Raw genomic sequence first — 24127 nt, forward strand, 5'->3', positions numbered from 1 at the left:
ACAGGATCAACCAAGGGAGTTTCCAATTTGTCGGAATGCGCCCTCTCAAAATAGTGAGTACATGCAGTTTTGTGCTAAAGATCACCCAAATAGCGTTCTATGCACTTTAATTTGTTCTTACCCTGCTAACAAATTTAAAATCTCATCTGGCATACGCACACATCATGATCAGCTTTCAAAAACATGTTCACATAGCTTTCGCCCAAAATGCACAACATTTTGAAGCTCTACCTATAAAAAAGTAACGATGATTACTGAAATCGGGATTTGCTTTTGAGGTGACTAAATGTCCTTAATAATTGTGAAATGGACACTTCTGCGCAGTTCATAATCAATTTACTTGCACTCATGAATCTTCACTTTAGCCTACACAACAAAATATAAACATACAAGTCAAATACAACTTGTTAATAGTTTTTAAAATATTCAAATTTGAATGATTTGTTTTAAGATACTAAAAATTGTAAAAGTGTCCTCTATAAAATAAATCTGACCTATTTCCCCCGTGTGTGTGTGTGTGTACACGTACACACACGGACATTGTGCTGTATATTGAAAGTCCTGTTGTAGGAAGTTTTATTTTGAAGCTCGACACCACAAATCCGGTCTCAGCTTGGTTGGTTGTGTCCAGCAGACGACGCCAGCAGACGTGTTTACGGAGCAGCCGGAGGTGCGACGTTAACACGAAGTCCTCCCCCCGCGCTCTTCGACACCCGCCTTACGCTCATCCGCGGCCACGCGACTCGACCTGCACCCGGTAAGATACAGGACCGGGGGAAAAAAACTTGTTCTTGTCTAAACTTGTGACTTAACGCACGATGTGTTATGTCAGAAAAGTCTGCGCTATTTTGCATAGGCGTCTCACAAAACGTACCCGTGTGTGCTTGATCTTTGATGTGTGACATTAAGAATTTGTAAAGAGATAAGAGCAAATTGCCACACGTACATTATCTGGGAATAATCTATTGTGCTCTGATCATGACGATGATGAAACTCATTGTCACTCAACTGCATTTTATTTTATTTTTTTATAAGTTAGTCTTAGAAAAATCTCAAAACTTCAAAGGGAATTTAAGCCTCAAAAGTTGCATGGGGCGTTGTCTCTAAATTATACTGCAAGTGTGCCTGTGTGCTTGTGTGTGTGTGTGTGTGTGTGTGTGTGTGTGTGTGTGTGTGTGTGTGTGTGTGTGTGTGTGTGTGTGTGTGTGTGTGTGTGTGAGTGAGTGAGTGAGTGAGTGAGAGAGAAAGAGAGACTTTTGGAAGCCTTGCAGTCTGTTTCCAGTTAGCAAGTTTCCTCTTCTCTTCATTCACAGATCGAAGTGTTGAGGCCAAGGAAATGCTCACAAAGGTCAATTAACATTCCTGTCCAGCACTTTTTGTATACTGGACAAAATGTAATTTTGGGGGGAAATTGTCAATATCCATAATAACCATGCAAATACATAATTAAAAAGTAATACTACAAAGGCATCAGAAGTCACTTTAAAGAGATGAGTGAACGAATGCTCCACCGCCTGCGGTCATCATGTCCCTCTTAATAGCATGAACATGAGTGGGTTTCAGTGTGGAGAAGCAAGAGTGATACTGTTCACTTTAAGCCCCAAAGGCTGGTGGTGCCTGTTTGAAAGTTTAAAGGACACTACCGTAAATTACATCACAGTCTTGTAAAACCTCAGCCACCTTCTCAGGCTTTATGTCAGAGAATGTGAGTGTGTCTCATTTTATGGGACGTTTATTGGAAAGGGTTCACAATGATGACGATGATGAGATAAGGTCAAGCACATTTTCAGCACTTTTAAAGAGCCATTTTCAAGCTGTCCAGAAGAGCCGCATAAAAAAACAACAACAAAAAAACATGTGGAGTTGATTATAGCCCTGTGATTATAGCCACTGTGATTAAAAAAAAAAATACAACTTTTGGCCACCGCGTTTAGGCTGAAGCTACCATATAAAAAGTTTGTAGAATCAACTAGTGAAATATCACCTCTGGAGAGAAAACTAGCAGACTTTTGGCAAAGCTATGTTAAACACGCAACGTGTCAGTCTTTAATTTATGTCCAGTTTTACAATAAAATTCAACTTGGAGTGCCAATAAACAGCTTGAAGCAAGCAAGTGGCCTGATTTTTGATGAATTGTTTGCTCTGCTTCTTGTTGTGAAGTTCGCCACTATGTATCTCAAGATAAATTGCACTGTTACATTCAGACAGCACTTTCAACCTCTCCAAAAATGAAGCATTCTTCAGGTAAATAAAGCCAAGCTTTGTCACAGAAAAAAAATGGTTGCGTGGTTGCCTTGGATCACTAAAGTTGTTTTGCAGCCCTAACCAACATCCCCTCCAAGACTTTCTCTTGAACATGAGAGCGCATCCAGCTTTCTGCTTTAACGCTTAAATCACCCGCTGCTTAAAGAGGACATTTTGGTTTTGTATTTTTTTTTTTGTACGTGCGGCTTTTTGTTTGGCAGCGTGTAGCTTTTGGAATTGGACACTGAGATTCATGTCGAATAGTTTCTGCTATTTGAAATCCCTCAAGACCGTAGTTTAAGTCACATGCACTCTCGGTCATGTTGTTGTGATGCCTTTCTTTTCCGTTATGGTGCTGCTGAGGCTCTAAACTTAGGGTGGCTGGCACATGCGCACACAGAATGTCACGGATAGTACTGTGAAAGAAAATTGATAATAGACAGGCGATAAAGTCTTTGCTGCTATGTTGCTATTTTTCCTTTCTGCCTTATTCCACTTGCTGAAGAATAATATCACATGTAATATAGTAATATACCGTAGCTTGTAATATTTATGAATTAAGGGTTAGGTTGAGTAAAAGGGGATTTTCTTTTGAAACATCATAGCAATAATTTTCACCTCGACTGTACAATCTGTCTTGCCTGAGCTTTTATAGGTCCAACTTAAATGCAAAAAAATGAAAATATCTTAGAAACCTGATGTGTTATGCTAGGAAAAAAGTGAAGACATTTTTTTAAATCAGTCTGAATACATTTAGGGACACATGATGCCATCTCTTATTCAAATTTGCTGTTGACCAGTGTAATTGTAAAAACAAAAAGCACGTAAAAATAAAGCCCCGCCACGAATGAATAAATAAACGTCGAAGCCCACTATTTGCTATAGTGCTGTCGTCATTTTTAATAACATTATCAAAATTGCATTCGTCTCTCTATGCGAGCGTACGTTTACCATGCCAACGCTCTTGCGATGGAGACTTCCTGTTTCTGGCGTGTTCCAGCACATTCTTGACCGATAAGCTCATGCCAACACAGATGTCGTGCAGACAAATGTGAAAAATCCGTACGGTGTCAGATGCCTCGGGGTGGGTGTGAATTTCATGTTGTTGTACTATAAGAGGACAACTTTCTCCCAAGTCCAACACATATCCTGTATCAATGTTTACAACCATTCCAACCCCAAGTAGGAAAATACAGTCAAGCACATCATTTTCTTGCCACTTAACACACTTTACCCTTCCTCATACAAGCCAGGACCACACATCGCTGGCACACTCACTTGATGGTCTTCATTAGCACTTAGCTGCACATGAAAATGATACCTATCCGCTCTTAAAAACAAGGTTTATTATGGCAAGAAGTGGAGGGGGAAAAAAGTTGAAACACGTCAGCTTACGTCACCCTAACATGATTTATTTTTCCCTCCGACCTGCGTGGAATTCCCGGCTGGCTTCCTGTTAGTGAATAGTTCCCATCAGATAGGTGTCTTATTGTTATGCTGGTGGCGCTCTTGTTATTATTTTAACCCGCGTGGCTCCTTGTGTGGCTGCAGCCAGTAATTGCTGTTGGTCTGCGCAGTTTAGTGGGGAAATAAAACAACGGGTTGGCATTCCTAAAGCATGAAGTTTATTTTCTAACCAAATGGGCAAGTCTTAAGAAGTTGTGTGTTGTGATTTATTTCTCAATTTAAATGAGTTCCTGGGTCCCTTAGTAACAGGGCAATGACATTCTTCAGAGAAGAAACACATATAAAGAATGATAGAACACTTAACTTATTAGGTTTGCAGCTATTGCTTATACCTCAATTTAACAGACTACTTGGACTAATTTCATGGACTACTTTGTAAAAACAACAGACAGAATTAAACAGGGCGATACAACAGGCTCCTACATGTCGACGCTAGATGCTAACCTCCTTGCTCCATTTCATTTGAAGGCACTCTCTTCCCTGCCAACATGGCCGCCACATCTGTCTATACATTGTTTTAATGGGAAATTCACCCCTATAAACATGGCCGCCACATTGATGCCGGTTAAAATTTTTTGCTTTTGTCTGCTCTAGTCGACTGTAAAGTCTGTTTATCTACGTCGAGCGTGTCTGCTTGTGCTCACAGTCCTCTGAAATGTTTAGACAGGCATAATTTTAATCCTTTCACACTAGATAAAGTACATTAATGACCTGTAATAAATCAACTTGTAGAGTCACTGTTCGAAAAAATGTTGAAACACTTTTGTAGCGTTTTCATCAGATTTTTACGACAAGAGGAACACTTCCATGTGAGTCTCTGCTGGCATGTAGCTGACCCCACAGAGTTTGTGGGTTTTGTTTTCTCTTGGGTGGCTTGTGTTGTCTGTGTGAGTGCAGTTTTTGTGTGTGTGTGTGTGCGTCTGTGTCTGCAGTCCAGATCTGACCACATGTCCCATAGCAGGCATTCTTTCATGCGTTCACCTCTCTATGTAATCATACACTTTATTTACACATATCATGCACACTCTCACACGTTACTGTACTTTCTGAGAATTCTTGATCATCGGCCAGTGAGAAAGTGAAGTGGGCGACATGTAAATGAACATTTTTAACATGTCTTCCAAGGGCAAGGCGAATATGGGGGTGAACAATAATGTTGCTTGATCGTGCAATCCCGACTAATAAACAAAATTATCCATTGATTTTAAAACTCGGTATTTATTCAACTACCAAATCTCAACTTTGAATATACAATAACTTAAAGACTAACCACAAAATAAATAGTCACAAGTCAAATCGTTATGTATTAAGATAAATGCAAAAATTAATACGCACCAAAAAATGATCTCCTGTTCTGGTGTGCTAGCCTTGGCCTTAATAACATATCATAATTTTAAATTAATTTCTAGTTATTGTAAATACACCGAGTTGAGTTTAGGTAAAGGAACTACACTGTCCTCTGTTGGTTGCAGCTGGTATATCGTACAACAATAGTGACTGAGAAAAATGTACCTTGGAATATAAATTGGAGAACTGGCTAGAAAGTGAAAATAAACACATCATTCCAGCACACTGTTCGTGCCCTTGTAACCTTTTGGAAGCATGCTACATTCAGTTCCACACCCTCTTTTTATCCGTTCAGTGTTGCCAGCTCACGAGGCCCGCCCAACAGCATTCCATTTAATTCTTGATTTACATGTCAACGACTCAGTGCTGCTCATTATTATTATTACAAACGTCTGTGTCGTCCTCTAGTGGTGCTTGGTGGCATTACTCAAAATGCCACGTGTTTTAATTCTTGAAGTACATTATCTGACTTTTGCGATTTAGATTGCTCCAAAATCTTCACCATTGCCATCTCACGTAAATGATGGCACGGCACACCAGTGTAATCCTTATATACAGTATTTCCAATCAAATATTATTCTTAATTTGTTTTTGATGGAAAATGAAGTTTTAAAATACTTTTTAGATTCCAAAAATTAACTCCAGAAAATTACTGTCGCAGATTAATTTTTAATGCAGAAATTTCACAGTAAGTCATTTTAATTTCATTTTTAATCTTATTCTTGAATATACCTCAAAAGCACGTTTCAACGAATGCCTGAGGCGTGTGATGTCCATTTTGATCATACCTGTCAACTCATATGGTTTAGCCATAGTTCATACGGATTTTGTGGTGAATCTTACGTATATGGCCGTATCGCACAAATCATACGGATTCTGAAAATTTCCGGCTTCCCCCCCCCCCCCCCCCCCCCCCCCCCAACAGGTTTGCTTTTGCCCAAAATGGTGCTAGTCTACTCGAATGCTTTCATTTCCGGTAACTTTCCAGTAAATCATCTAGTTGAAAACAGCAGAGTATTCATTGCATACTTCGGTAGTGTACAAGCAAGTTCTACAAGGAAACAAATATATCATTCATATTGTGCAATGGAACCAACAAGAAAGAGAAGTAAAACAAAGCACAGTGGAAGGTTTCTTCAAGAATGGATATCGCAGTTTAATGGCATTAACAGACATTAACAGACATTAACCAGACATTGTACTATGGAGATCTACAATAAATATCATTGAAAATTTCGTGGGTTTTTTTCTGCCGTTATTTTGACATATAAAATGCTTTGGTATGTTATAAGGATTTTTTGTTCTTTATAAGGATTTTTTTGGTAGTTTATACAGGTTGGCGCTCCGAAAAGTTGACAGGTATGATTTTGATTTAAGTTTAAAAATTGGAATTATTGGCTTATAATGAGGGCTACATATGCAAAACTTGAAATGTGTTCGGTATTTATTATTATTATTTTCATTTTTACTATTATTTAGTACCACTGCTTTGTGTGTAGCTTACAGTGTAAATGGGTTAAGTTGCCAAACATGGTTCCTTACCTCCTTTTTTTTTTTGACATATTAAAGTTATTTTTCATTCATGTACTTGTAAAGTCAAATGACTGAAAGCCTGATCTGACTGCAATTTTTAAATAATCTTTTTCTTTGTTTCAGAGATAAAAAAAAAATGTCAGCCAGCGTGCATTGTTTCTACTGTCGTGAGGACCTCGGCGGCAGGAGGTTTGTGCGCAACGAGGGTCGACCTGTTTGCGTGCGCTGCCACACCAAGTTCTGCGCCAACAGCTGCACCGAGTGCCACCGACCCATCTCTGTGGAATCCAAGGTGTTTACACGTGCTCACATTTAGTATTATTTGGCACCTGGATGTGTGACACTGACTCTCATCAGGAGCTGAGCCACAAGGGCCGCTACTGGCATGAGGACTGCTTCCGATGCGCAAAGTGCTACAAGTCACTGGCCAAGGAGCCGTTCACCGCCAAGGATGAGCGCATCCTCTGTGGCAAGTGCTGCTCCAGAGAAGAGGCTCCACGCTGCCACGCCTGCTATAAACCCATACTCGCTGGTAAGAAATCCATACACAAACAGGTGACGTATGTCATCTTCCCCCATCCAAATTAATTGCAATGCCATGAATCTATTGCAGAAAAAAAGCAACAATAAACGTTTTGTCATGTGTTTTTAACAAGAAGAATAGCACTCTAGAATGTTGTACTTCACTGAAAAAAACATTGCAGAAATGACACAACTGACTGTTTATAATTGACCACGTTTTGCCACCGTTCTTTGCCTAAGCATGGCGCAAGGTCAGAGTAACTTTTAGTTTAAAATTGTACAGTGTGTGAAGATGGCACCGTCAACAGGGACGAGGGGGCTTACATGCACATTGGTTTGTGAATCTATGACCTGCGTGTCCTCATCTCCAGGGACACAGAGTGTGGAGTATAAAGGCGACTCGTTCCACGACGATTGTTTCACCTGCTGCCACTGCAAGCGACCGATGGCGTCGCAGAGCTTCATCGCCAAAGGAAGCGACGTCTACTGCAGCCCCTGCTATGACGACAAATTTGCAAAGATCTGCGTCTCCTGCAAAAAGGTAATTGAGGAAAAACAGTCAGAAGTGGCATTCAAAACTGACCTACCTTAATTCCTCTTCAGCCAATTATGTCCGGAGGAGTCAACTACCAGGGGCAGCCTTGGCACGGTCACTGTTTCGTGTGTAGCTCCTGCTCCAAGCCTCTGGCCGGGTCCAGCTTCACCACCCACCAGGACCAGGTGTTCTGCGTGGACTGCTACAAGAGCACCGTGGCGAAGAAATGCAGCGGCTGCCAAATGGCCATCACAGGTTCCATTTTTTTTTTGCCTCTGTTCATATTTGAGTGTCTTTATTAATAAATCAGTGTTTCCTCACCTTTGCCGAGCAAAGACACTTAGTTGACATTAGGAAAAAACTCATCATAACATCAGCGTGATGAACATTTCGGTTTTTTTCATAGTAGTTAGTTTTTATTTTGTTTAGAATTTTCATATATATTTCATCCAATTAGTTTTAATGAGTTATTAGAGTGGATTTTTAGTTTTTTTTTTTAAAAATGCTTCCTTTTAGTTGAGTTTCTCTTTGTTTTAGTATTAATTTTAGTTTTCAGTTTTTATTGCCATCCCAAGTTAAAGTACACTAGGAAAATTAAACGTAAAGCAAAGAATGACGTGTTGTGTATTTAGTCAAACACCAGATAACTTTGTCGGACGAATAACAGCGAAATACCGTTTATAACGTGTAGATGCGCTATGTCCCTCGAGATACGTTGTCACGAGGTTCAACTGTATGTTGCAAAGGTCTTTTTTTTTTTTTTTGGTAACAATTATCCTCTCCCATCAGGTTTTGGCAAAGGGGTCAATGTGGTGACCTACGATGGAGGCTCCTGGCATGAATATTGCTTCAACTGTAAGCGGTGCTCCCTCAATCTGTCTAACAAGCCCTTTATAGCGAAAGGAAGGGACATCCTGTGCTCCGACTGCGGCGACGACTAGAAAACAGTCCCAACTGCTCCTTTCGCGAGGCTGCACTTACACAAAGGTGTTAAAAGATGTCTTCATTTCATTGACCCGCCCCATTAACATAGTAACAACTTTGCAGGGATCAACAAGCTGGCCGAGAGCGTTTTCGTTGGTAGCAGTAAAGTTTGACGAATATACGTGTGGAAGTAAACACACCCTGAGAAAATATGATGTGCTGTATTCACAAAATCCAAAGAAAAGGCCAAACCCCCACATCTGGTCTCTCTCTCTCTCTCTCTCAATCTATCTATATATGACAACTATCTATCTATCCATTATCGGGAATATTAAATGACATTAACGAACAGAGAACTACATAAGTGATAAACGGTCTGATTGAAATCCATTCATGTTTACCGTAATGGCGCGCTTGAATTCGTATTCAATGCTTTTTTTTCCCATTAGTGTTCGTTGTAAGTAAAGGTTGGCTTTTATTGCTATCGTTATGAAATTCTTATGTTTTTTAATACTGCAGCTGGAAAATAAACATTAGTAATGCATTCTTCAGAACATGTTTTTGTTTTTTGGTAAATATATATTTTAGATATGACGCTATCTATCTGCTCGCTAGCTCTGTGTAGGCTTCCTCTCGTGCTACCCGATTGAATGATTAAACACAACGTTAAAGCTGTACATTGTGTTCCAGTGACTTAAACTTTTTTTTAAATCCCATATGCTCATTTGTATTTAATTTGAAAGTGTAATCTTTTACAACAGTTTTAAAAACGTTTATGTGACATACTTAATTGTATGTATTTAATTGAATAATTACTTTTCATAACTCAGTCATTGATTTCTCTGTCTTTATTTAAAGGAATTGTATCGTAATGTTTGAGTGATGTCCAGTATAAAATTTGCATTCAGAATGTGTTTAGGTTCCTCTTTATCTCGCTCTGCTTCACTGCTGTCTCACCCTGTCATTCGAGTACACACTCACACACGGAATGATCCACTGGAGTCCCAGTTTTGAAGCAACATAGCTTGCAGTCGTTTGCGTTTGAAGAAGGATCCTTTAACCGGGGTAAGTGCCTATTTTATTACAAAACTTAATCTGGATTCAATTGAAAATTGAATGTTGTTATCTGTTTGTACTGAAAAACCCATAAGAGTGTGTGTGGGGTCACCTCTTTCTAGATTCCTGATGACTTTTCAACCTAAAATATTCAACGTGGTGGTCGCACTGACCTTCCTGAGAATCGCTCCCTCTTCAATGATGGAGGGTAGGACACACACACACACACACACACACACACACACACACACACACACACACACACACACACACACACACACGCACTGTGCAATAATGCTATACAGCATTAATTTACCCAAAAATCTGATCAAATACATGGAAGGTCATCAAGTTGAAGCTAGGTGTAATATCACATGTGTACATAATACATCAAGTATGAATGATAAAGCAGTATCATGGAGCGATAAAAGTATTGCACTTCCTCCTCGGGTATAATATTACACCGATGATGTTATATTGTGTGTTGGGTGTACTTTGTGGTCGGTCAGCGCCTCTGCTCAGCCTGTGGGGCAATGTGGCCGAATTCACCGCTAGTTGTACACACTGGAAACTGAAACCTCATGTCTTCATCCGGACCTTGGACCAGTTTACCATCTGCCTCCACCTCAAGTTCAAGGTTTTTGTCTTTTTTAAACAACAATAATAATAGTAATAATAATACAATAATAAACTTCCAGAGGAGGTATTCTCCACCTGTGTGAGTGAGAATTCAATGATGGTTAAAAAACAGTCCTCCGATGAAATTGTTCTTTTTATGATTTGCTTATTTTTGTGATCCTATACATATGATATGACGAGTGCTACGTAGGCTTCCTCTGGTGGTACCCAAAAGTATCAAATGCAAACAAAATGTACAATGCCAGTATTCAAAAGCTTGTTGGATTAATGAGGACATTATTGTTTCTGGTTAACATCAAGGTTTCAGCGAGCGGGCCATGGACAGCCTTTATGTACCACCATCCAGAGGTTCAGTGTGGCAGTGTAGGCTTGGGGGGCCGAGAGGGCGCTGTGATGGTCTGGTTGTTTGGCACTGAGTGGACTACGGTCGGCATTGGCCTTGCTACAAAAGAGTGGCACTCTCTCTGTCTGACCTGGTCGCACACCGAGGACAGGCCCCTGCTGTACGTAAATGGAAACCCGACTGATCTCGAGGCAGGTAAGTACAGTTTTTCACGTCGCAAAACCCTGACATTTGAACAGGGGTGTGTAAACCTTTTTTTATATCCACTGTACATTTGCAAAATTTTCCACAAAAGTTTGTTTTTCATATTGTGGAGTGTTGTATGTCTTATTTGAGGACAAAAATGATGGAATCCATTTCAAAAGAAAGCCGTTACACAACAAAATGTTTCATTCATACTTCTGAAAATGTTGTGTGCTGCAGTTGAGGATAACGTCACCTCTTCAGCCATCTCCACCTCCTGCTATGAGCTGGCCCCCAACGGGACGCTCACCCTGGGCGCGGCCTACCCTATGGTGGACAGCGCCATGCGTAGCCTTCCGTCCGCTAACTGTTTGGACAGGTTGTCTCTCTTCCGCCTGTGGGGGCGACAACGCAGCAGCCAGGAAGTGAACACGCTCTCCTGCACTGAGGGAGATCTCGTGCACTGGAGCAAGGAGCAGTGGGACAAAGGCTTATGCGCCCCCATACGTGATAACACCCTCACCTGTGGTCAGTACCAAGGGCGCTGGCATGCTATCATAACATTGAAGAAATCTATCTGTCCAGCCATTTAACATTTGTCCATCCATCCTGGCACCTGTTTAATGTCTAGTCACCTTCCATCTATTTGCCATCATCCATCTAAATGAAACGGATGTTCTTGTTTCCCATAGAGTGGTCCGATTACAAAGTGAGCTTTAATTTCAGCATCATTCGCGATGACGGGGACAGCACGGAGCTCTCCTTAGCCAGGGACATCGCAAACCGCTGGGTATTATTATAGACTGGAATACACCCAATGCATTAAGCACATTGCGTTGGTGCAGGTGATTATATGAGACTAATGGCGTAAGTAAGCACATTTGTATCGATTTTCAGCTCCATGGTGTGCTCCCGTTCACCTTCCAGGCAAACCGAGTGCTAGTGGATGCGGCAACCAGGTGGGAGAACATTCTGACTTTTGAATTCATCTGACCTGCCAATGTCAAGCATTATTTTCACACGTGACTGTTATTTTAATCAGATCCAGTGCCGAAGATAATAACATGCTGACTACATCGAGTAGAGAAAAGTTGGTGAGCCTGAACTTGTGCCACATAGACTTGTATATGGTGTTGTGTATTCATATTTAGTGTATGGTATGTTAGATACTGTATAAGATATAGTGTCTGAGGTAAGTCTTAAGTAAATATTTACTAATGCTGTAATATATATGAAACTCAAAAGTAGACCTCTCTCGTCTGCGTCATGAGTCCCGGCCAGCATGCCAAAACGCATCGTCCCGTTGCTATGTAGATGACCTTGCGGTTCCTGAACAGTGACGAGAGGCAACATCCAGGAGATATGAATGTAAAATAAGGATTAATTTGGGAACAGGCCGACAATAATTTGTCAACCTTGAGTCTTTCACTGGATCTGTCAATGGGCATCAATTGGCCGAACTGGAGATCAATTTTTTGAGGTGAGCCGACAATGTCGATACCCGGCTCGGACAAAGGACACAGTTTCAGGGATCAGAGTCAAGGGGAGATTTATTGAAGGTACAGCGGCTGTGGAAACATGGCCAAATGATTGGCAGCTTGCCCATTTCCAATAAAACTGCCCACGTCTTCTGAACTTTGCAAAAAATATCGTAATGTTTGACTAGCTTTTACTGGGCAGCTTAAACAATCACATTCAAAGACATGCTAAACGGGAATCGGCAACTTTTGGGACCTGTTTGAATGTGTCCTTCATCCCTTAGGTGCGCTTCGCGTCTTCCAATGCGAACAACAGGTGAGAAATATGACATTAGCCTAAATAGAGTGGAATAAATCCTCAATGCTGATGGTTGTGTTGTGCAGTTTTAACGGCACGGCCTACATGAAAGTCAGCCCCAAATTGGACGTGGCAAATGTGCAGCAGGAGATTCACACGGCACTAAGGCCCATCTACAATGACCCTAGTGGTCCGGTGAACGTGCAGGTTTTCTCAATCAGCACGCAGATCACGCCCATTGGTAGGATATCACATAGAAGTGTTAATTGTTGCCATGACAACAGATCCTAAGTGTCTTCCTCGTCTTTAGACAGTTTACCCGCTGTGACCACGAAGCGTCGTCCTATCATGTCATCAATCCTTACTTCCTCCTTCACGCCAACATCCACCAGCATATCAGGTCAGTGCATCATGAAGATGCAATATATAATTTTAAGTCAAGCTTTATATACATTTCTCAAAATTAAAATGATAAAAGATTTTATACACAATGTTCCGATGTATAAATAAGCCGCATACGTCAGCGAGCGGGTCAAATAATTGAAGAAGGATGCCGTCGCTTGACTTGTGTCTTTTGTTTGATTGATCTCAGTGATTGTTACAGGTACCTGTCCGGCGGAGAGTCAGCAGACAAGAAAAGGCCTCTTCGAGTGGCCCGTCACGCCTGCGGGGAAAAACAGCACTCTGCCGTGCCCCAAAAACACTCAGCACTACGCCACCAGACACTGGTCAGAATCACATCAGTGGAAAATTATTTAAGTGAGATGTAATGTTTATTTACTGACAAATATATATAAATGTCACTATCTCAGTAGGATTTAGTAGTAGGAAATACATAACTTGCGTTCGCGTGGAAAAAAAAGATTTTGTTAGGATTTTTACGAAATGTCCTGCAGATGTTTTCACAAGCCTAGATTTTTAAAAAATTATTGTCGTAGAAATTTCTACATAATGCAGAGGAATTATATAGTAGGATTTGGTTTACAAACGAGATGTCTTCACAAGACTTCAGTGGAATTATTATTATTGTTTTTAATTTAAGAAAGAGAGAAACACACTCCAAAGAAAACGTACTTATGGCCATTGTGAAACTAGAGGGCGGCTCATTAAATATTCTTGGGTCAACATGAACGCTTCGATAAATGTGCTGCTGTGAGTTCTGAGTACTTCCTCCTGTACATATTTACATGGCCGCTTCTCCTCCGTGCGCGTTGACTCGGTTGGTGCTGTAAAATCATTAATCAGAAGCCCAGGATGTATCTCACACAACGTTCTCATTTTTTTTCTGAACAAGGTGATAAAAAAGTAGACGTGTCGAGCCTTTTAACTAACAACTCACCTTTGAGACATGGAGACGTCTTTGGATGATTTCTGGGAGGGGGTGGGGTATTTTGTCCAAAATGTCCCGATACTGTAATTTGTTTACAATTAAAAATCTCAACGTTTGGGGAAGTGCAATTGGGAAGCCTCAAAGGCACATTTGAATAATATTGACTCGTTTGTTTAGTAAGCTGAGTCTCAGCACCCAATGGATGCCACCAAAGCTGCAAGACTGCCATCAAGTGGTGGAAACCATCCTTGATCTGAACCATGTAAAAGTCACCCCAGGTCCGTCACAACACTAAACTGAATGTTGAGTCCTATCATGAAAGACCTAACATGTAAATATATGCATTTTATTTCCAGAGAACGCCTTGGCTGTGGTGAAGATTATTGTAAGTTTACTGAGCAATCGCTCTGAGCTCAACGATCCGGAGCTGGCGATGGTGATGGCCAAACTGAAGGCCGTGGTGGATGTCAGGTCGGTGACTGCCGACCTGGGCCAAGCTCTCATCGATACCATCTCGGACATCCTGGAGTCTCACAGCTACCTCTTGCCTTTCATCAGCATGTAAGGACACATTAAACATTTCAATAATAGGGAAAAAGAAAAGCTAATTAGTGTATTCACCTCCAGGATCTTGAACATCACAGAGGCGGTGGGAGACTACATGGTGGGATTCCATGGTTCGTCCACTCTGGTGGCTCCGGCCTTGGCGGTCTCGATTGTTGACGTGGTTCCGGGGCAGTTTGATGGTTTGACTTTTGGAGTGTCTCCTCATGCGGCTGGTGACAAACCTGAGGTTAGTTGAGTCACAGTCACCAGCAACAAACATGACCAGCATGTTTCAGCCTCCTGTTTCGTCACTCTGTTTGAAATGGTGAAAAACAATGTACGTCTCCTTTAACGACACCGACTCTGTGTCTCTTGTGTTCCAGATTATCCTCAACAAGGTCCCCCTAAAAGGCACAGTGGCTTTCATTTCTTTGCCCTCCATCCTGCAGCACAGCTTCCCGCACACCCAGAGCCCACCGAGGGTCCAGTTTCAGTTCTATGGCATTCCGGACCTCTTCATGGTACTCTTTGTTTTGCAAATAATATCAAGAGTATTAGCGTTGGATGGAAAAAAAGTCTCAACACCCCTGTTTCGATGCTCATTCAGTCCCAGACATTTTCAGAACCTTTTTTACCCTAACTCTAAAAAAACATATATTTAGTAATGAGTACCTGGAATTGAATGTGTTGTGGGGTCTGAAAAGACATATATATGTGTCTGCGAGTGAATTCGTTTTTTTGTGTGGACAATAGTGTCTATGGCTGACGATACAGTTAGAAGCAGTTTATCATTGAAACGAGAATGAAATTGAAATTGAGATGTTTTGTTCACTTCCAGAACAAATCAAAGGATCAGGTCCTCAACAGCTTTGTGGTGTCCGCCAGCATCAGCAACGTCACTTCCTCCATCCAGGACCTCCGAGAGGATGTCCAGGTCATGCTCCTTCATCTCCAACCCAAACAGGTACGAACGCAATTGTCATTATGGCAAATGGGTGAACAAGGGTTTAATCCCCTTTAATATATTTTAGCCCCATATGGACACGCAGTGTGTGTATTGGAACTTCAATAAGAACGGTAAGCAGTCAGGATGTAAAAATGGTTTCGCTCACTTTTTGCTGTGACTTTCAATTCCATGTATATGCATGTGTGTGTGTGTGTGTGTGTGTCAGATGGAAATGGAGGCTGGGACCCCCGCGGCTGTAGAAAGTACAACAGCAGTGCTGACTTCACCACTTGCCTCTGTGATCATCTCACACATTTTGGAGTTCTTCTGGTAACTCTCATTTCCGTACAGCATATAGCGACTCGTTGAACAGCCAGTCCCAGGACATTTACACCTCAGGACAATTTAAATCTTCAATGAACTTAACATACGCGTTTTAATATGACAGCCATTTGGCTGCCAGAATCTTTTTGTTTCAGGCAGGTTTTTATATGAGAGCATTTTTCCTCTAAAAATCTCATATTTACTCATTACTCTTCTATTTTTTTTCAAGTGGAGTTTTTGCAGTGGGTGTTTTTGTGTCCAGGATGTCTCCAGAGCTCCAGTGGATAAAGCGAATGAGCAATTGCTGACAGTCATCACCTATGTTGGATGTGGGGTCTCCTCACTGTTTTTGGGCATCACTGTTCTGACTTACACGGCTTTTGAGTGAGACGCCAACATCTATAAACTACAAGGGTTGATTGTCCCCTCCATAATGTCGCCATTTCACCTTTCTTTCAGGAAGCTGCGTCGTGACTACCCATCCCAAATCCTCGTCAACCTCTCTGTGGCCCTTCTGGGCCTGAACTTAGTATTCCTGCTCAACTCGTGGCTCTCCTCGTGGGGCGCCAACGGCCTCTGTGTTGCTACCGCCGTGACGCTCCATTACTTCCTCCTGGCTTCCTTCACCTGGATGGGACTTGAGGGCGTCAACATGTACTTCGCACTCGTCAAGGTCTTCAACGTCTACGTGCCGGCATATATATTCAAGTTTTGTGCACTAGGATGGGGTGAGTCCAAATCTAGGGAAAAATTCTAAACTACAAGAAACTTTCACCATATATTTATGCATATGTGTGTGTGTGTGTGTGTGTGTGTATATGTACCGGTATATGGGTAAAATAAAAATTGATTTTATTTATCCAAACCACTTTGTTGCATGTTAAAAGGTATCGACCTTAAATTGTATCGCACCCCATGTATCGAGATCACTGACCACTTTATTTTGTCAATGAGATAATCATAATTTTCATATTTGATTGACAGTATTCATTGCGCTTGCAGGCATTCCTCTGGTGATTTGTGTGCTGGTGCTGATTGTGAAAAGCGACGCTTACGGTGGTCATCTCTACAGTGGCGCTCGGAGCAGCCTGAAGCCACTTGACAACACTGACAACTTGTACGGTCAATTTTGAGAAATGGCTAAATCCATATTTATGCTGACAACACTCCTGTTTACGTCTCTAGCTGCTGGTTGCAGGATGACGTGACGTTCTACGTGTCTGTGGTTGCCTATGCCTTGCTGGTGTATCTTTTTAATATTGCCGTGAGTTCAGATTCTGTGCTCAATTTAATCCATTGAACAAACGTTTCATGTAATGGAATGACACTTACGCAATTATATCCCAAAATTGTCAGGTTTTTGTGGTGGTTTTGATCCAGATTCACCACATGCGGGCCAACAGTCCCACTGGGGCCCGCAGTGGACTGTTGCGTGATTTTAAGGGGATCGCCACTCTGACTTTGTTACTCGGACTCACCTGGACCGCCGGATTTTTTACCTGGGGGCCGGCCCGGGTAGTAATGTTCTACATATTCTCTCTTCTCAACACCCTTCAAGGTCGACACACACATACAGTATTGAATGAAAGATCACGTTCAATGTTCACGTTCTGATGATCAACCACATGTTCTATTTCAGTATTTATGATCTACTGAGTGTTGTTTTTGCAGGACTTTTCATCTTTCTCTTCCACTGCCTCCTGAAGGAAAATGTCCGAAGACAATGGAGGGTCCACCTCTGCCTTGGCAAATTTCGCCTTGAGGATCACTCTGGTACGTACACTCATCTCTTGACAGAATGCGACGGCAGACTTGCTAAAGACACTGATGTTGGCGTTGTTGTGTAGAATGGAGCCACACTGCATCCGTCGCCGCCCTCGCCAAGCCGAGCCCTTGTCAATTAAACGCGGGCATGCCATCGGTGCGCTCTGTGGAGTCCAGCTCCACCGTAAGCACGTCGGCCTCCTCGGGATCCAGCCAAAGGGGCTCGTCCTGCAAGAGGCCTGACCTGGGTCAGTACAAACTAGCATCGACAACGACACGTCTCTCTGTTGCCTCTTAAAACATCCAAGCAGGCGTTATTTTTGCTTTTTCTGTCCGTCCCCTCCAGAGAGCCTTCACATTCTCGTTGCTCATTTACAGACGAAAAATCCTTGATCGAGGCCTGGGCCTTTGCTCTTTATGAGATGTTTCACAATGATCCCCCAGGGCTTTTTGTGAAATCGCTGGTTTTCCCCCGTGCCCAGTCAACCTCTCTGGGGACTCAGCGGAAGCCCCCGTACGAGGGCAGTGACCCCCCAACCTGGCTGGAGGAGCCCACACCAGACATGCGACACTCAGCCCGGCCTCATCGACACCTTTCTTGTCCTCTGTAATTGTTCTTTGTTTCTACTAAGTGCCACAAAGAAGCCTGCAATTATGAACACATGAGCATCAGGACCAGGGAGGAGTCTGTTGCTAAGCAACTGGTGAGAAGACATTGTGCCTTTGAACCATAGAAACACAGCTGTAATGGAAACCTTCAATTTCACATTGAATTGCATACAATTATTTTCTACTGCATTAAACTATATCGATCACAACCTCTTTCATTTGTGTTCAGTGTAGTTAGATTTTTTTCATTATAGTGGTAACCTTGACTTATGAGCTCAGTTCATTCTGTACCCACGCTTGTAACTAAAATCATCATTACCCAAGTCTTTTTAATGAATGTGTTGCTGCACCGCTTGTGTTAAAAATCAGTTTTAAAGCTATCAATCACAGCATTGCAAGCTCATTTCCCGTTATGCGCTAGCACTAACATAGCAGCCTTTTGTAAGAATGTTAAGTGGTTTGGTCGAATACATGTGTAATTCTTTGTTTTCTATTCAGTTTCAAAGTAAACTTGAACTGCGAGTGGCAATGAACACCAAGTTACCTGTACTTTCACACTTTCGTGTAAAGTTTGCTGCGCCATCTAGTGGTGGGTGAGGTGCCTTAAGGTCACTTGTCAAATTTTTGCTTGCAGGGCAAAGCGAAGCGAATCAACTCGAAAAACTCATAGGTTGGGGTAATTGTATGTCATACCATTGTACATCTTGTTTTTCAGTTTAGATAATCAGCGCAGCGTTGCTGTTCTTGCAAATGTCTGCAGAATAAAGTGCAACATGATCCATTGTAAAATTTTCACAATTTTTTAATCGCTGTTGAAGTATTTCTTTCCAACCAAAACCACACTGCCGAACAATGCTGTGCTTTAACCATTGTGAACTTTAGAACCAAGACAATCTAAAAAAATTTTTCCCCAAACAGAACTTGAATGTCTAAATTCAGCTAAACTAAAGGTGGAGGAGAAACCATTCAGGTGCTAAAGAAGTCCACCAGCTTTTTGGCATTCCAGGTGCCGCCGTGATTGCTGAGGAAATGCTGCTTGACTAGCTCCTTAACGGTCTGGTAGACACCAGCTTCCACCTGATGCACACACACACAAGGTCCAAAATACGTATCCATATGAAGGCCTGTTGAGCTCATCAGACACGCTTTAAAACGCACCTTGACACTGTGGTAGGTGGGCAGATCCAGCAAATAGCCATATCCGCGCAGCTGAGCCGTTTGACGGAAGTAACTGTAGAGCGCTCTCTTGCACAGCCTACTGGAGAAGCCGGGTCCGCTCATGGACGGGGAACTTTGAAAAAATAAGAAATGAATCAGATTATGTCATCCAAGTTTCTGGCCGACACCAGTGCCATACAAGCAGAGGTTGGTGCTTCAAAAAGTTGAAAAGCTAACATACTACCTGTGATCAATGAGGCCTTTGCTGCTGTCTACCACTTCAATGTCTTTGTCTCCGAGGCACCAGTTGATGCTGAGGACGTCATGGTGCGGTGACACCTCGATGGGCGTAGCCTCTTCGCAGCACAGGAAGCTGGTGTCACATTTCTTGTAGAACGGCGGCAGGATGTCCTCCCAGCCGTCGCCCAGACACTTACTGGTGTCTGACAAGTGGTCAACGTAAAGCTTCTGGTCTCCTGCGTCGACACGACAACTTCAAAACTTCATTCCAACTAGACTTTATCATGACAGATCAGCGTGACGACAGTGTTACCGAGCACCATGCTTGCGATGTAAAGCGGCTGGATGAAGTGGCTCAGCAGAGCGCCCTGCACGCCCACGATGGTCCACAGACCCAGCTTGTTGCTGCCCGACATGCAGCACACTTTGGCCGCCCAGTGGTTTGGGTTGAGGTGGGCAGCGGGCACCAGTAAACTCTTGGTGTGGTACTGCAGCTTTAGGGCGGTCCAATTGTTGTAGCCGGAGCACCTGAAGATGGCGACAGATAGGGTTGTCATTTACTTAGCAGTATGTCATACTAGGGAATGCTTCCATTATCTGAACACACGTTCGCACCTCATGTAGAAGTTCTTGTAGGCTCCTTCGGGACACTGATTGGTATAAAGGTGAAGGCTGGTCTTTGGTTTGAGCTGAAGCTGCGGCCCGGCTGCGCTGCTCTCGAATATGCACGCCTCCTTGGCTTGAGGGTCAGTGTCGAAGAAGAGCAGAAGCTGCTTGTAGAGGAATCTGAAGACAAAGACCACAATTGCGGTGTCTCGCGCGTGATGAGTGAAGGTGCCTTTTGATGATGCCAGCGCACCTCTGGAGTGCCCGCCGGGCAATGATCATGGCGTGACAGTCGTGTACCGCCGTCCCATTAAAGCAAAGCCAACTGGTGCAGCTGAAGCGGCCGGTTCCCAACGCCACCACCTGGTAGAACTCGCATGCACGCCCCGATGTGTCCGTCACTTCTATGGAAAGAAGCACACAAAAGTACTGCAAAGTTCACTTTTGGATGTCTCTGCTTCAGTTCACCCCCAAGTTGTTTTTGTTTTGATGGTCTTAACGGATACTATGTGAAATGAAATGTACCTCTCACAAGGACAAACGCCGCCATGTGGCTCTTGCAGCCCAGGAAATGCGGACTCATCTTCAAGAGGCTGTTGAATTTGTCACTGCTTATTGCCATCATGTGCTTTTTGTGGAAGTCTGTGTTCCAAATTAAAACCACAGGACGTGTGAACACAGCATTAGGCACATCACCACAATGTAGTTTAGAAATTCTGCCTATAGAGATATAATTAGGCTCAGTTCTGAATGAAATTTAACAATGTCTGATAAGTGGTATAGTATTACTGCACTGCATCATACTGAAAGTGCCTGTAGTTAGTACTAGTTACTGCTTTTATTTTGCTACTTATTGTTAATTATTTTGGCTTAATCTTGTCCACCCATTCCAACAGGCTTGATAGAAATCAGCGGAGCTTTTCATGAGCAAAGGATTTTGTTTTGGATCTTCAGCAGCTGGCCTCATGCGTCATGAGTTTGAGTAAAGCAATGAGATACGTGAAGAAAAGGTAGGGATTTGCTTTAACGTTTTCCATTTCATCAGTGTTAGACTTCAAAATAATACTTCTTAACGAACACGGAACATGTTCCCTTGTTAAGTGACGTTTGCTATTATGTCCTGTTTTTGTTCACGCTTGGCTTGGCAAAGTCCTGGGATGGGATTGAGACATTTTTTCATGAAAAAGGACTTGGATTTGGATATTTTGTGAGACTCGATTGATCCAACGACAGTTGGGACTCTTATACCAAATGATTTGAAATGGACTTGCTCTCATGAGGAAATCAAAACGTCTCTCAGTATGATGCAGAACTGCAACTGGTCGAGGCAATGAGACAGTTTTGAACAGGTGCTCAACCTGAATCTGGCAAGGGTGAAGAAGATGGACATTCTGTTGCAGTTTCAGTCGAGTCCTTGTCAAGGTCAGCACTATTGGCTTAAAAAAAATACAGTGTATGGTTATTGATAAAGTAGGCCTAAACAACAATCTCAGTGACACATAACACAGCATGACAACTACGGTAAGTATGAATGTATGCACCTTCTACAACCCCTGAGTCCAAGGACTGCTCTAGAGTGATGTCTTCATTCACAAGCAAACTATCAGCATGGAACATGTGGGAGAGACTGAGGAAAGCTGGGTCGTCTGGGTTGCGATCCTCAAAGAAATATGTCATTAAAAATGACAGAAGTTAAAGAAGTGTACATAAATTTTTCAATCTACTTCTCTCTATTTACCTCAACTCCAAAGACTAATTCATCAGAATCAAGCACATTGGCGTTTATGGGAGTAGATGTCACCATCATTGGAAGTGCACCATCTTTTTCAGTCACGTCTTCGTCATCTCTGCAAGCAAGTAAAAACTTCACGAGGTAATATGCTAATGTTTCCCCGCCATTGATTGTAAATTTCATAGTAAATTGTTGTCTCATTACACGCACTACAATGGGACTAAAGTCAGCTGTAACTAGTGAGGCAATTTATGAAGCCACTGAGTGCACGGTTCAAATCAGTACTAATTGTGGCTCAGGAGTATCCCGTAAACTTGAAACGTACCCTGCAGCTTCATCAAAATGCACCTGAAGTCGGTTGCAGTTCCACTGAGCTCCTCGTCCCGGACTGCGTGCTTCTTGACTCATCTTGCTGTTGAGAAGGTAAATGATCATTTGTTATTTTCTGCGTATTTTCAGCTCAATACCCGTTGCTAACAAAACTAGAGAATGTTTGAGGTTCATTTTAATTGGTGTTTTTGAACTTTTAAATTGCATCAAACTTTACCGGCAGATATAAAACAGCATTGGCGATATATATGGTATCGGGTCACCCTGTAAACTAATAAGAACTTGGTTTAATTTACCCGGCAGCTTCTTTCATTTTACATCGTTAAAAAAAAAAAAACTAAAAACTATTGCATTTCTTTTTTTTTTCAACGCTGGAATACTTTATGGCAAAAATGTATTGAATTCATACATATATAAATATAAATTAACTCACCACTGAAGAGTTGTCGTGCTATATTCACAATATATGGCGCCAATTTGCAAATAACAAAGAAAAAGAAGACAGGAAGAGTGAATTTCTCCCAGATTGGCTGAGCGTTAACGTGCGTTCTCCAGGGACCAATCAGGCCGTGTCTTACTCACCGAATGCTATTTACTTAACATATTTAAACCCTGGTTATTCTTTTTAGCAATTCTGTCCTGGAGTCGACAACCAACAATAATACAATTAACCCATATGTGGCTTATTAAGCAAAAGTGAGGTTGTTCTCTTTGCAAATGGGGAATCAGATACATCTCTTTCTGAAATAACTTGTTTCCGGTGTACCTAATATTATGTCCGCACAACTCAGGAACTCTGGCGCCCTCTTCTGTACCTTTAACTGTGTTCTTCACAAACAAAATGGCTACGTTCTTGATAAGCGTTTTTGAAAGTTATTTTTTTTTTCATTTCTTTACAGATTCTAGTTGGTCTACGAAATATTTCACCGTAAATATTACACAATGTGCAATCACAGTGAATCGGCCCTCTGTTTTACTGTTCATCGATACTATTTTATTGACATTTGAACCTGTAACATGTTACTTTACATGCATAATCCATGCATGTTCTGTATCAAATTTATATTTATATGCAACACTGGGAGCACTCCTCAAACATTTTCGAGTGTATTCTGCGACTGAAGATGATGCATAGTCATGGGCCTTAGTTGACTTGAAGTATAAATTGTCCTTACAGTTAATAAAGGATATACTGTATCATCTCAAGAAACAAATAAAAAATAAGATATCAGTGCGAATTTATAGTTTGAAAGTCTTTATTGTAAGTCACATATAGACAACCATTCCAATATTCAGTGTACTTGATATTTTCTTGAAATGTGGGATGCAGGAAATTGGGGATTCACAAGCTGTGACTCAAAACCAGAAGCCGAGAACTTTGAGGCGGACGTGCACACCATGCTACGTTGTTTGCTTGCGAATAAATATCAAATCTCTATCGGTGTACCAATGAATTAAGATGAAATGAAAATACGGTGCTTGTCATGTTTTATGTATAGATGCAGTAAATAAGCAAATGGATACAGAATGGTTTGGGGAGTTCTATGAATATCAACTTGTGAAGATGAATCCTTCACACCCGAGGACACATGAACAAACACACTGTACATCCTGCATAAGCGCAAAGCCTTATTTTAACTGGTGATATGTTCCCTTGATGATTGTGAAATTCAACACTATTTCTCTTACGCTCACCTCAAGAGAGCCAAATGCGGCCTTGTAGTGTGTGTGTGTATGTGTGTGTGAAATGACTCCTGCTGAGGCACAATGGGAAACTTCCCCAGTGTCCTCTCCTTCGCCTGTCTCTCGTTTCTATTTCTTTTCTCCCCCTCCCTCCCTTTCTGTCTCATGATTTCACACCCACGCAGACGTTTACAGGCTCGCAGATTTCCCACATTTATTTCTTAAATGAGTGAGGGCGTAGGGGACAGCTCCGTTTGTTGTCACGGCTTTTTGTGTTGGAAGCTGTGACG

The 24127-nt window shown here is 42.0% G+C and overlaps 3 protein-coding genes across 9 annotated transcripts; 2 read left to right on the plus strand and 1 right to left on the minus strand.

Moving 5' to 3' along the window:
* Positions 1–614: 614 nt before the first annotated feature.
* Positions 615–9247, plus strand: fhl1b (four and a half LIM domains 1b). Its single transcript, XM_086131087.1, has 6 exons — positions 615–757; positions 6715–6883; positions 6949–7123; positions 7485–7654; positions 7717–7903; positions 8438–9247. Exons 2-6 carry the CDS (start codon positions 6728–6730, stop codon positions 8587–8589), a joined length of 840 nt encoding a protein of 279 aa, XP_085987213.1. The 5' UTR covers positions 615–757; positions 6715–6727; the 3' UTR covers positions 8590–9247.
* Positions 9248–9495: 248 nt separating this feature from the next.
* Positions 9496–18297, plus strand: adgrg4b (adhesion G protein-coupled receptor G4b). 7 transcript variants are annotated; one of them, XM_086131083.1, is made up of 27 exons: positions 9496–9637; positions 9751–9836; positions 10138–10265; positions 10568–10805; positions 11034–11321; positions 11486–11583; positions 11691–11752; positions 11836–11887; positions 12556–12587; positions 12656–12810; positions 12880–12969; positions 13162–13297; positions 14077–14177; positions 14256–14460; positions 14527–14692; positions 14829–14966; positions 15284–15409; positions 15477–15522; positions 15618–15721; positions 15978–16099; positions 16175–16443; positions 16718–16832; positions 16901–16979; positions 17072–17273; positions 17387–17488; positions 17563–17727; positions 17858–18297. In XM_086131083.1, the coding sequence occupies exons 2-27, from the start codon at positions 9758–9760 to the stop codon at positions 18088–18090; spliced, it is 3531 nt and encodes a 1176-aa protein (XP_085987209.1). In that variant the 5' UTR covers positions 9496–9637; positions 9751–9757; the 3' UTR covers positions 18091–18297. The 7 variants fall into 7 exon arrangements, with proteins under 7 accessions (XP_085987209.1, XP_085987206.1, XP_085987208.1 ...); XM_086131080.1 differs by having other exon boundaries at positions 9540–9836; XM_086131082.1 differs by having other exon boundaries at positions 9540–9836; positions 17924–18297.
* A 640-nt stretch (positions 18298–18937) lies between these two features.
* Positions 18938–22232, minus strand: adad2 (adenosine deaminase domain containing 2). The gene is made up of 11 exons (XM_086131492.1): positions 22150–22232; positions 21831–21939; positions 21634–21751; positions 21451–21528; positions 20618–20746; positions 20346–20496; positions 20102–20272; positions 19800–20014; positions 19491–19722; positions 19247–19379; positions 18938–19165 (listed from the first exon to the last, which is right to left on the minus strand). Exons 1-11 carry the CDS (start codon positions 22230–22232, stop codon positions 19055–19057), a joined length of 1530 nt encoding a protein of 509 aa, XP_085987618.1. The 3' UTR covers positions 18938–19054.
* Between the last annotated feature and the right edge of the window lie 1895 nt (positions 22233–24127).

This window comes from Hippocampus guttulatus, chromosome 15 (genome assembly GCF_054856545.1).
Source record: "Hippocampus guttulatus isolate MCC_2025c chromosome 15, RoL_Hgut_1.0, whole genome shotgun sequence".
Classification (NCBI taxonomy): Eukaryota; Metazoa; Chordata; class Actinopteri; order Syngnathiformes; family Syngnathidae; genus Hippocampus; species Hippocampus guttulatus.